Source organism: Ursus americanus, chromosome 21 (genome assembly GCF_024610735.1).
Source record: "Ursus americanus isolate L20-20 chromosome 21, mUrsAme1.1.p, whole genome shotgun sequence".
In the NCBI taxonomy this organism is placed as follows: domain Eukaryota; kingdom Metazoa; phylum Chordata; class Mammalia; order Carnivora; family Ursidae; genus Ursus; species Ursus americanus.
Window position 1 is genome coordinate 41551426 of NC_142147.1, and position 13860 is coordinate 41565285.

General features: G+C 38.7%; 1 protein-coding gene across 4 annotated transcripts in view; it reads right to left on the reverse strand.

The window, feature by feature from the left end:
- Window positions 1-1071: 1071 nt before the first annotated feature.
- Window positions 1072-13860, reverse strand: part of ZNF565 (zinc finger protein 565) — a 35779-nt gene continuing 22990 nt past the window's right edge. For all 4 annotated transcript variants that reach the window (XM_045805183.2, XM_045805181.2, XM_087871112.1 and 1 more), the window contains 3 exons: window positions 13663-13789; window positions 12865-12960; window positions 1072-2654 (listed from right to left, as the gene is read on the reverse strand). In XM_045805183.2, the coding sequence (XP_045661139.1) occupies window positions 1384-2654; window positions 12865-12901 (1308 nt within the window). In that variant the 5' untranslated portion in view covers window positions 12902-12960; window positions 13663-13789 and the 3' untranslated portion in view covers window positions 1072-1383. The remainder of the gene's footprint in view (window positions 2655-12864; window positions 12961-13662; window positions 13790-13860) is intronic.

The window sequence follows — 13860 nt, forward strand, 5'->3', positions numbered from 1 at the left end:
ATTTAGCCTTGAAAATAAACTGGCAAGCTTCTTTCAGGGATTATCTATCTGTTCCTTGAAGTTTTAGCAGGTTAAACTGTTTTCTTTAAAGGGGCAGACTGACTTTTTATGTCCTTCTACAATCATTGATTTATTCAGGTATTCCATATCTTTGTGAACTTTGATATTTTTGTAAAAATCTATTCTCTTTACATTTTCAAATACATTAAAATCATGCATAGTGATTATTTAGAAGGAATATTCAGCTCTTCCTTATTCATAATACTAATGTTTTTTCCCCCCTAGATCAGGGTTGTCAATCATCCATCTTATATTGTTAAAATAAATAACCTTCATATGAAGTCTACTGTTGTTTTCTAGTTTATTATTTTTTTGTTTTTAATGATCATTCTTACCGTTGATTTGGGTTTATGTGGTTATTTCCCTCTAATTTTTAGAGTTGACATTTTTCAATGTGCTTAGTATATAACTGGCAATGAGTAGGAGCTGGAGATCCACATTTGGAGAACAAAGCCCCTACCTTCAATCCTTGGGTTGACAGGAACACAGCTTTGGCTACGCTGAACTGGTTTTGACATGTAGAAATTTCTGATTGCTTTCGAAGTCATACTTGAAGGTGGCTTTAGATTTCTAAATAGGCAGATTTCTTTTGGTTACTCTTCTGTTAATTTCTAATCTTGTGACTTTCTAGCTTTAAGTATCATGAAGACCTCATGATAATTATACTTGACTACTGTTTTTTAGAATGAACTATCATAACAAGTGGTTATGAAGGCTTTTTGATATTTGACACATTCATAAGGTCCTCCTCTCACAGGAACTCCTTAACAGTTATACCATTATTAATTAACAATGATAACTAATATTTATTGAACACAGGCTTTATATAAAATATCTGATAGTCCTCAGGAAAACTCTATTAGGTAAGTATAATGATCACTGCTTAAAAATAAGTAAACTGAGGAACAGGAAGACTGCATTATTTGTCCAAAATCAATACAGTCGGTAACTGGTGGAGCTGAGATAATGTTAAGATGTATATCATGGTATAAAAGGCACATTCACAAAATATCTTAATAAGGTCATTTTCTATTAGGAATTCTCAGAAGTTTAACACATTTTGAGTGGTAACAGAAAGTTTTCTATATTCATATTAATATTTTTTTCAGCATAAGTTTTCTGATGCTTAGCAAGCAGTGAGTGTGAGGCAAAAAGAATTCCCACATTTATTGAATTTTCTTCTGCTATGAGTTATCCGATATTCTGTAACGGAAGTGACAAGTGAAGGTTTTCACATTAATTACATTACATACAAATTATCTAATATTGAGTCAGGTGTGAACTCCACATAAAGGCTCCTACACCCCTAACATTCAAGGCTTTCTAACCAGTATGGATTCTGTAGTGTTCGATGAGCTGTGAGCCAAGAATAAAGGCCTGCCCACATTCTCTACATTCATAAGGTTTGATTCCAGGATGAATTCTCTGATGTTCAGTAAGTTGTGAACTACGAATAAAGGCCATTCCACATTCCCTACATTGATAGGGTTTCTCACAAGTATGAATTCGCTGATGATGAGTCAGTTGTGAAACACGAATAAAGGCCTTCCCACATTCCTTACATTCATAGGGTTTGTCACCTGTATGAATTCTCTGATGTTGAATAAGGTATGAACTACGACTGAATGCCTTCCCACAGTCCTTACATTCGTAAGGTCGGTCACCAGTATGAACTCTCTGATGTCGTGTGAGCTGTGCATGTTGTCTAAAGGCCTTCCCACATTCCTTACATTCGTAGGGTTTCTCCCCAGAATGAATTCTTTGATGTCGAGTAACTTCTGAGCTATGGATAAAGCCCTTCCCACATTCCTTACATTCATACGGTTTCTCACCAGTATGAATCCTCTGGTGGACAGTAAGCTGTGAATGCTGTCTAAAGGCTTTCCCACATTCTTTACACTGATAGGGTCTAGCCCCTGTATGAATTCTCCGATGAACAGTAAGTTGTGAGCCACGAATAAAAGCCTTCCCACAGTCTTTACATACATAAGGTTTCTCACCTGTGTGAGTTCTTTGATGCAGAATAAGTTGTGAATGCTGTCTAAAGGTCTTTCCACATTCTTTACATTCATAGGGTTTGACACCACTATGAAGTCTTTGATGTAGAATAAGCTCTGAAGTACGGCCAAAGGCCTTCCCACATTCCTTACAGTCATAAGGTTTCTCACCTGTATGAATTCTCTGATGTTGAACAAGGTGTGAGGCACGACTAAAGGCCTTCCCACATTCCTTACATTCAAAGGGTTTTTCACCAGTATGAGTTTTCTGATGCTGAATAAGGTGTGAGCCACGGCTAAATGCTTTTCCACATTCATTACATTCAATCAGTTTCTCACCAATCTCATTGTTCTGATGTAAATTGAGGGATGTATGATGCTCAAAAGTGGGTATGTTTTCATATGTGACTTTTACTTGTTTGAAACAGCATTCCTGAGTTACTTGTTGTCTTTCAAATTGGCCTTTGTATTCCCAGTCATCTCTCAAACTAGAGCCATCAAAATCACAGCATTTAAGGCTTTCCATTATCTCCCAATTGAATGACTCTACTTCAGAAATATCTTTTTGTGGAAATTTCTCACACCTGGACTCCAGCTCTGAAAAAGAAAAAAAAATACAGTTTTTTCTTTTAAGAGAAATAAAAAATTCTACAGCAGACCAGAGAGACAAAATGAAAATCACCTTAAAAAGTGAATGGCTTGTATAAGTCTCAAATATTTTTTTTTTTAAGATTTTTATTTATTTATTTGACAGAGAGAGACAGCCAGTGAGAGAGGAACACAAGCAGAGGGAGTGGGAGAGGGAGAAGCAGGCTCCAGCGGAGCAGGGAGTCTGATGTGGGGCTCGATCCCAGGACCCTGAGATCACGCCCTGAGCCAAAGGCAAATGCTTAACGACTGAGCCACACAGGCGCCCCTCAAATATTGCTGTGCAATTTCTAAAGAGCACATGAAAGTGCAAATATGATGAGAGCTCATATGGTGCCAGAAGGGAGCAAGAAAAGAAATTGAGCTGGGGTTTCTCAATTTTTATAAAGATTAGAATCATCCAGGAAGCATGTTAACAATATAAATGTCTGAGACCACCCCAGGCTGAATCAAAATCTACAGGAGACAAGTCATGTGTGTGCATATGCTAGCCTGTATGTACATATCTATACATACTTAAAAACAATATATGTATATTTAAATTGAGGTAAGATTCACAAAACATAAATCCCCCCATTTTAAAGAGTACAATTCAATAGTCTGCAATACATTCCCAATGTCATGCATCTATTGCCACTATCTAGTTCCAGAACATTCTCATCACCCCAACTAGAAACCTTGTGCCCACTAATGAGTCATTCATCATTCTCCATTCCCTCCAGCCCCCACTAATCACTAATGGCAGAGAATTTGCCAGTTTCTGGGCACTTCATATGAATAAAGCATCCTTTTTTTTTTTTTTTTTTTTACTTACAAGAAGGAGAGAGGGAGAGAAAGAAAGTGGGGGAACGGGCAGAGGGAGAGAATCTAGAAGCAGACTCCATTGAGTGCAGAGCCCAATGTGGGGCTGGATCTCATGACCCTGAGATCATGACCTGAGCCAAAACTAAGAGTCAGATTGAGCCACCCATGCGCTCCAGCATCTACATTTTTAACACTTTCCACAACATGATGCTGACGCCAATCAAAATGAAAATTCCTGCTTAAAGTTTTCCATAGTCTTCTCCTTGCACTTCCAAAGTCACTGGAAAAATTCCAATAAATTCCAAAATCACTGCCATGTTTCACAGGCTCTTGGCAAAGTGAGTCCCTGCCTATCTTTATTTTCATTCTCTTTCAACCAAGGACAATGCTCCTTCATGTTGAACATTGTCTCCTTTCCTCCGTATGTACCAAATCACAGGCCTTCTAAAACAAATGTAGGTCTTTTCCATCTTAGACCTCTCATCAGTTTCTTCCATCTATCAGGAATCCTGTCCTGGGATCTTTGTATGGCTGCTTTTCTCATCCTTCAAGTCTCAGATTAAAACGCACATTTTCAAAAAAGCTTTCAGCCTGATTCTCTCTTCCACATCTTGCACCTGTCTTCATAACACTTTTTATCACTTGTAATTAGATTTTCATTTACTTATTCATTTGTTGATCTTTTTGTTTTGTTTCTCCTAAAGCTCCCCAAAGGCAGAAATATAGCCTCTCTTTCCTTCTTCTTCTTTTTTTCTTAAGGGCTTGAACTCATAATTGTAAGATCAAGAGTTGGACACTCAACTGACTGAGCCACCCAGGTGCCCCAGAAATATAGTCTTTCTTACTAGCTATTATAACCAACCTTAGCATATAATAAATTTTTTAATAATGGGTGGTTGATGAATAAATATTGGATTCTAGAGAGAGACCAACAGAATACAATAGAAAGGCCAGAAAAGGGGGCGCCTGGGTGGCACGGCGGTTAAGCATCTGCCTTCGGCTCAGGGCGTGATCCCTGCATTCTGGGATCGAGCCCCACATCAGGCTCTTCCGCTATGATCCTGCTTCTTCCTCTCCCACTCCCCCTGCTTGTGTTCCCTCTCTCGCTGGCTGTCTCTATCTCTGTCAAATAAATAAATAAAATCTTTAAAAAAAAAAAAAAGAAAGGCCAGAAAAAGACTGAATTTTTTATGGAAATTGAATTTATTATAAAGGTGGTATTTCAAAGGGGAAAAGGATAGTTTTTGTAATAAATAATGTTGGGGCAGTTGGATACTCATTTGGAAAAAGATAAAAGTGTATCCATATATTACACCACTATATACCAGAATAAACTCCAAATAGAGTTTTAATGTTAAAAGAAAATAGAAACCATACAAATCCTAAGAGGAAACACAATGGATTACTTTATAACCTAGGTATGGGGAAACCTAACAATGAAACAATGACTCAAAATCCAAAAGCAACCAAAGCAGACTGGTAAATTCCACTACGTAAAAGTGAAAAGCAAAAGAAAACAAAAAACTTGCACATGAACAAAAGCAACAAAAGGAAAATCAAAAGACAAATGACAGAGGAAAATGCTTGAAATTTATATAACGGTTAATAGAATAATCTTCATGATTTAAGAAAAACTCTTAAAAGTTTGAGAAATACCCTCAAAAAATTAAACATACAATTACCATCTGATCCAGCAATTCTACTCCTAGGTATACAACAAAAGATGTGAAAACAGGCACTCAAATAACTTGTACACCTTTGGTCACAGCAGCATTATTCACAATAGCCAAAAGGTGGAAAGAACCCAAGTGTCCATCAACAGGTGAATGGATAAACAGAATGTGGTATACACATACAATGAAATATTACTCGGCTTTTTTTGAAATTCTGGTAAGTGCTACAACATGGATGAACCTTGGAAACATTATGTTAAGTGAATTAAACCAGATACAAAAAGCCACATATTATATGACTCCACTTACATGAGGTACTTAGAATAGTCAAATTTATAGAGATAGGAAGCAAAATAGAGGTAATCATGGGCTGGGAGAAAGGAAAAATGGAGAGTTATTGTTTAATGAATAGAGTTTCTATTTGGGATGATGCATAAATTCTGGAAATGGGTAGTGTTGATGGTTGCACAACACTGTGAATGTAATTAATACCACTGGATTATATACTTTAAAAATGGCCAAATGGTAACTTGTATGTGATATTTATTAAAAAAAAAACAACTAAAAACCTAATTAAAAGCTTCCCCCACCCCAAGAACTACAAGCACTTAGAAAACACACCAACTAAGAAAAGAAAAAGAAAAGAAAAAAAAGAAAACACACCAACTAAATATTCTGTATGGAATAAACAGTAACGGGTTTCCTACCAACAAAATATAGAATTCCAGTGGAGTTATACTATATACACTTTTAATTTATGCACATTTAATGATCTGTGTTCAAAAAACATATACATCCATGGGGTGCCTGGGTGGCCCAGTAAAGTATCTGACTCTTGATTTCTGTTCAGGTCCTGATCTCAGGGTCGTGAGATCAAGCCCTGAATTGGGCTCTGCGCTGGGCATGGAGTCTGCTTACAATTCTTTTTCTCGGGGCGCCTGGGTGGCTCAGTTGGTTGGGCCTCTGCCTTTGGCTCAGGTCATGATCCTGGAGTCCAGGGATCGAGCCCCACATTGGGTTTCCTGTTCAGCGAGGAGTATGTTTCTCCCTCTGACCCTCCCCCCTCTCATACTCTCTCTTCACTCTCTCTCTCTCAAATAAATAAATAAAATCTTAAAAAAAAAAAAGATTCTCTCTCTCCCTCTGCCCCACTCTGCCCCCCCACTCATACTCACACTCTTTCTCTTTTTCTCAAAACAGACAAAAAAACCATATACATCCATAGTGAAGGAAACAATCAACAGAACTAAAAGGCAACTTATGGAATGGGAAAGGATATTTGCAAATGATGTATCCAGTAAAGGTTTAGTATCCAAAATCTATAAAGAACTGATACAACTCAATACCAAATAATCCAGTTAAAAATGAGAAGACATGAAGACATTTCTCCAAAGAAGATTTATACAGAGGGCCCACAGATACACGAGAAGATGCTCAACATCACTTATCACCAGGGAAATGCAACTCAAAACTACAATGAGATATCACCTCACACCTGTCAGAATGGCTAAAATAAATAACACAAGAAACAACAAATATCAGCAAGGATGTGAAGGAAAAGGAACCCTTGTACACTGTTGGTGGGAATACAAATTGGTGCAACCCTTTTGAAAAACAGTATGGAAGTTCCTCAAAAAATTAAAAATGGAACTACCCTATCTATGATCTAGGAATTGCACTACTGCGTATTTACCCCCAAAATACAAAAACACTAATTGAAAGGGATACATGTACCCCTACAATTTATTGCAGCATTATTTACAACAGCCAAACTATGGAAGTAGCCTGTGTCCACTGATAGGTGAATGGATAAATAAGACATGATATATATACACAATGGAATATTACCAGCCATAAAAAAGAACACAATCTTGGCATTTGCAACATGGATAGAGCTGGAGAGTATAAAGCTAGGTGAAATAAGTCAGTCAGAGAGAGACAAATACCATATGATCTCAATCTCACTCATATGTGGAATTTAAGAAAACAAATAAAAGGAAAAAAAAAACAGAGAGAGAGAGAGAGAGAGAAACTAAGAAGCAGACTCTTAATTACAAGAAAACAAGTAATGGTTTCCAGACGGGAAGGTGTGGCAGGGGGAGGGGGGAGATGGGAGAAATGGGGAATGGTGATTAAAGAGTACACTTACCATGATAGGAAAAAAAATAAAATGATTAAAAAAAAAGCCGCCCCCTCCCCCCAAACAAACCCATATACAGAGTGGTAGACAGAATAATGACTGTCCCACCCTCCTCAGCCAAGATGTCCACATCCTAACTGCAGGAATTGTGAATATGTTCTATTCCACAGCAAAGGGGAATTAAGGTTGGAGATGGAATTAAGGTTGCTACTCAGCTAACCATAAGATGGGGATTACCGGGGTGGGCTCATTGTAATCACAAGGGTCCTTATAAGTGAGAGAGGAAGGTAGGAGAGTCAGAATCAGAGAGGGAGATTTGAAGAGGCTATCCGGCTGGCTTGGCTATGATCCAGGGAATGCAAGCTGGAAAAGCCCCCCCCCCCCCCAATCTGATTCTCCTTCTAAAGAAAGGATGCAGAAAGGAATACAGCCCTGCAGATACCTCAGTTTTAGCCCAGTGAGATGCATCTTGGACTTCTAATCTCCAGAAGCGTAAGATCATAAATTTGTATTGTTGTAAAGCCGCCAAGGTGTGGTAATTTGTTACAGGAGCCACAGGAAACTAATACACACAGAAGGAAAAACCTGAGTACTTTATTGATGTATCTATCGTATCTGTTCAGTCTTAACCTTGGACTCCACTCTACCATGGAAATGTAGATTAGAGCCAAAGCACAAAGAAAAGCCAGAAGGTTGGTTCTTGGTTTTTGAGCTTTGAAGTGAAGATGTCTTGGTGATTTAAAGCTGGTTTAGGTGCATGGCAAATATAATTTTGATTATATACGCTTTTCTCAAACATGGGTTTTCAGTTATATCTCTAAATCAGGGGTTGGCAAACTTTCTTTTCCTTTTTTTAAATTATTTTTTAAAATTTTAAGTAGGCTCCACACCCAACATGGAGCTTGAACTCACAACCCTGAGATGAAGAGTTACATGCTCTACTGACTGAGCCAGTCAGGTGCCCCATTCTTTATTTATTGATTTATTTTAAAGTAAGCTCTACATCCAATGTGAGGCTTGAACTCAAGACCTCGAGATCAAGTGTCGAATGCTCTACCAATGAGCCAGCCAAGGTGTCCTGTCAAACTCTCTTTAAAGGGCCAGATTGTAGGGACATCTGAGTGGCTTGGTTAGGCGTCTGACTCTTGGTTTCAGCTCAGGTTGTGATCTCAGGGTCATGAGATTGAGCCCTATGTCGGGCTCCACACTCAGCAGGATGTGTGATTGAGGATTTTCTCTCCCCCTCTCCCACTGCCCCTCCCCTTGCTCATACTCTCTCTCTCTCTCAAATAAATAAATAAAATCTTTTTTAAAACTCTTGAAAAAAAATAGAAAAACAGAATTCTTTCTGGGGAAGACAGCACTTTCCTTAACTGGAGTTCAAGGTTAGTGTTCTCCACCATCAAAATTGATGGTAAATGTTCATCTGTTGGTGCTGATCTGTAATGAGATTTTATGTGTTTATTTAATCTTCTGGAAATGTTTCATATAGATAGTACTGCCAGATACTGATATAAATCCATAAACATATCATTTTAATTTTGTATATGCACCCCTCAGAATGTATTTATGGAATTCAATAGGCTCACAGACTACAGTGGGCAGATGACTGGTTTATACCTTTATTGTTAGTAAGGATTAATTCCTAATTTATGAAATATAAGAACAATGATGCTATGAAAGGAGAATTCTGGATCATTAAAACAAAATCATTAAAACAAAATCAGAGTGGGTTAGGGGTGAGGGTGAATCTATGCAATGGTCAACAAACTTTTCTGTAGAGGACCAGATAGTAAATGTTTTTAGGCTTTGTGGACCACATAAGGTCTCCTTGGCATACATACACATACATATATATGTATATATATATGTGTGTGTGTGTATGTGTGTGTGTGTGTGTGTGTGTGTGTGTATTTAAACCCTTTCAAAATGTAAAAACCATTCTTAGCTTGTAGGTGATATAAAAAACTGGCCATGTGCTGGGTCTGACCCACTGATTATAGTTTGCCAATCCCTGGTCTAGGGCATAGGGAGGTAAGAGATGATAAAGGTCTTACTTTCCTCATAAAAAGAAATTCAAAGATGCTATTTCATACCATTCTCCAATAAAAGAAACCAGGGCTTCTTTGAGGAATGTCTGGGGCAGCAAAAATACAAGATAAGCCTGAAACATGTTGTGGTACCAGAAAATAAAGAAGTACTCAAAAAAGAATGAGGACATGCCAAGAGAACCCATGAACAACCTGAAGGAGTTCCCAATGGCTGAAGCTTGAATAATTTGAGCAATGAAATAAATAATGATAGCGGTGGGCCACAACACATAGAATAAATACCCACAAGCCCATGTTGATAGAACTAAATCACTGAATAAATAAATGAATGGGAGAGGGGGTAGGGACAGCAATTTCTCACAGAAGAATTCCAATTAATAAATTTAGAAGGAATAGGGGCACCTGGGTGGCACAACAGTTAAGCGTCTGCCTTTGTCTCAGGGCGTGATCCTGGCGTTATGGGACCGAGCCCCACATTAGGCTCCTCCGCTATGAGCCTGCTTCTTCCTCTCCCACTCCCCCTGCTTGTGTTCCCTCTCTCGCTGGCTGTCTCTATCTCTGTTGAATAAATAAATAAAATCTTTAAAAAAAATTTAGAAGGAACAGGGACAAAGAAAATCAACACTAGACAACACTATTGTAATAACTCTTATAGACAAGATCCACCAATAGATACCAAAATCAGTAGGCAAAATGTATATTCTCAAAGTATCTCCACCCAAGATAATTACCAATTACAGACAGAAAAACAGTAACTTTACAGGAGAAAAACATGAGAGACACAACCTTAACCCAGTGATCAAGTTGAATACCACCAGTATTAAGCCATATGTATATATTTTTTTAAAGATTTTATTTATTTATTTGACAGAGAGACAGCCAGCGAGAGAGGGAACACAGCAGGGGAGTGAGAGAGGAAGAAGCAGGCTCCCAGCGGAGGAGCCCGATGTGGGACTCGATCCCCGAATGCCAGGATCACGCCCTGAGCCGAAGGCAGACACTTAAGGACTGCGCTACCCAGGCGCCCCAGTATTAAGCCATATTAACACCAAGTATTCTCCAAAATAATACTCATCAAAAGTATCAAGGTCATGAAAGACTGAACAACTATCACAGATTACAGGCTGCTAAGGAGACATAATACCTAAATGTAATATGGGATCTGGGACTGGATCTTAGGACAGAAGGCGGCATTGGGGGAAAATTTGATAAAATTCTAATAAAATCTATAGGTTAGTTAATACTATTGTACTAATGATAATTTCCTAGTTTTGATAACTATAGTATGGTTATATAAAATGTTAATATTAGTGGAAGCTGAGGGAAGGGTGTATGGGAATCCTCTAATAATTCTGCCCATTTTCTAAAGCCTAAAATTTTTTCAAAACAAAAATGTTAAAAACTTTACTAAAAAGAAAAAAAATTCTATTTAAGTCTTGAGGTAGGGAGAGAAACATAGGTTTAAGCACATTTTTAAATTTTAAAAGTCATATTAAAGACTCATCTATTACAAAGAAATAGGAAGTATAACTTCAAAATCTCTTGAGGGTAGAAAGAGGGATAATCAAATGTGAGCAAAACAGGAATAGCTAGAAATAAGAGAAGAATAGAACATATAAAATAAAATGGCAGGAATAAGGACAGACACATTAATCATTACAATAATGAGAATATACTGAATCCCCTTCTTAAAGTGAAAGAATCTGGGGTATGTGTGGGCAAATTAAAAAAAAAAAAAATAAAGTGAAAGAATCTTGGATTGATTCAAAGAGGAAACTAACAGAATCTTGATTACATGGACACCCTAAGAGTGGCAATAGTCTTTTAAAAAAGGATAAGCAAAGGTATATCATAATTTTTAAGCCAACAAAAAGGGCATTTGATGGAATATCAGAAAAAACAGAATTCAAGGCTAAAAGCACTAAGTGACGTAATAAAGGATGGACTGTACTGATAAGTGTACAATTTGCAATGATTTATTTTTTAATTTTATTATTTTTTTTAAGATTTTATTTATTTGACAGAGAGAGACAGTGAGAGAGGGAATACAAGCAGGGGGAGTGGGAGAGGGAGAAGCAGGCTCCCCGCTGAGCAGGGAGTCCGATGTGGGACTCCATCCAGGACCCTGGAATCATGACCTGAGCGGAAGGCAGACGCTTAACGACTGAGCCACCCAGGCGCCCTGCAACGAGGATTTATATTTCATCTTTACAAAAATGTAAAATGCGGTAACATTACTTATAATACAAGAAACAGCTCTCAGAATTCCATAGCACCAGTACATAGAAAGTTAAAAGGACATGCAGATTCTGAATAATATAATCGAAAGGGTTAGAGGTAAACAGAGAGGCAAGTGTCCTACCCAAGGAATACTAGTTTTAAGTACATGTGGAGAACGGGGAGGCTGGGTGGCTCAGATGGTTAAGCATCTGCCTTCAGCTTACGTCATGTTTTCCAGGTCCTGGAATCTAGCTCCCTGCTCAGCAGGGAGTCTGCGTCTCCCTCTCCCTCTGCCCCTCCCTACCATGCACTTGCGCATGTGCTCTCGCTCTCTCTCTCAAATGAATAAAATCTTAAAAAAATATATCCTACAAGAAAGAAGGTAGAATAAAGACATTTTCATGTGGTCAAAACCAGAATTTGTTGAGCAGACCTACACAAAAGGGAATTTTAAGGGTGTTCTTTAGAAAGAGAAAAAATAATTCCAGATGTAAGTAATAATAATAACAATAACAGAGAAGTTGGGGGGGTATTCAAAGTATTCAAAGATCAAGTATTCAGTATTCAAAGATCCCAATATTGTCCAGCACGTGCTAATTAAAAACACTAGATACCCTTTACTTAGTGGTCACTACTGCCTGCCATTGTTCTGGGCAGTTTCACATTATTAATTCCTGTAACAATTACAATAATAACTACATGAGGAAGGCTCTGTTTTTAACTCATTTGCAGAGGAGAAAACTGAAGCACAGAGAATTTAAGCAATTTACCTAAACTCACAGATCTAGTAATTGGCAGAGCCAAGATCTGAACTCAGTCTGATTCCCAAGTCAGTGCCCTTAGCTCCTGCACGACCTTCTCTCTCAAACATTTAGAGAATAAACGAATTGCTGAATTGGGTAAAGCGAGCTGTTTTAAGAAAATAAGTATTTTTTAGGGGATGAAAGTACTTGCAGGAAAAAGGATCCAAAGTACAGGTAAAAAGGTAGTCACTGGGGAAGAAGGGAGCACGTCCCTCTTTGAAATGGGAGGAAAATAAGCAAGAAGAAAGAAGAGAGGGATTAACGGGGGAAAGGGCAGGGTTCCCTTGGGATCCGATGCTGACAAGATCTTTGCTCTTCGTGTCTTCATGTCTCAGGCTGTTGTTCTGTAATTTTCGGTATGGCTTGGAGGAAAGCTTCTCAACAATAACTCAAGCTACTGCTATCAGCTGACTCACCCACTGGCTATTATTCCCAATGACCTCCCCCACTGGATCACCCCTCGCTCACCTGGACACCATGGTCCTGTCATATCATTTGTAATCATCCAGGGTTCTCTCCCTTGCTCCAATAAGGAAATGACATCAGGCTTAGAAATGGAAAGTCCTGTTTACAGGAAAAGAAATGGAGCATGATTGTCCTGTTCCAAAATTCAAACCCAGTCCCTTGGTCACCAAGGAAGAGAGACAATTATAAAGGAAGGAACGAAGGAAGGAGTCAAGTCTGTCCAAAGATAGGAAGACAGAGGTGCTCATGGAACTACCCATTTCCACTTCCATAAAGCACAAACAGTTCTCTTGGGAACAGAGAGCAGAAAATCAGCCCGAAACCTGTTAAGTCTCCCTAGAAATTCACCATGAAGATACCAGAAATTCCAGAAGGCTAGTCCTGAATTATTTACAGTAGATAACTATGGTGGTCATTCTCCATTTCCCCCCACATCCCCGCTCAATCCATTCCTACCTGTTCTTGGTCCTGCTCTGTGCCCCAGACAGCTTACCTGTTAGGACTGTATTATCCTGGCCCTATGGTTTCTCATTGGGTTTGGCATATGGAAAGCATCAGCAGGAGGCCAGTGGGTAGGACGAGAGAGTTCAGGATATTTATCCCTCTCCCTCCCTCCTCTGACTGGGGAGTTCTGGAAGTGGCTACAGTTGCTGTCACCTGGGCCCTTCTCCATGACTCCAGCTCTCACCATTGTCCAGTAGCAGTTTTCTCCCTTTACTAGAGGTGGTAACAACCTCCCACTGTTGTAGTCCCTGGGAGCCTTGTTTCCTGTCTGGCCCTGCATTATAACAACATCCTTACCTAGTGAGACCAAGTTACTGAAGTTCTCCAGAGTCACATCCCTGTACAAGTCTCTCTGGGCAGGTTCCAGGCACTTCCATTCTTCCTGAGAGAACTCTATGGCCACATCCCCGAATGTTACCAATCCCTGAAATAATAAACCCGTGCATTACTAGTAAATGAAAGGACTTTTATTTTTTTTCATTTATTATGAAAATG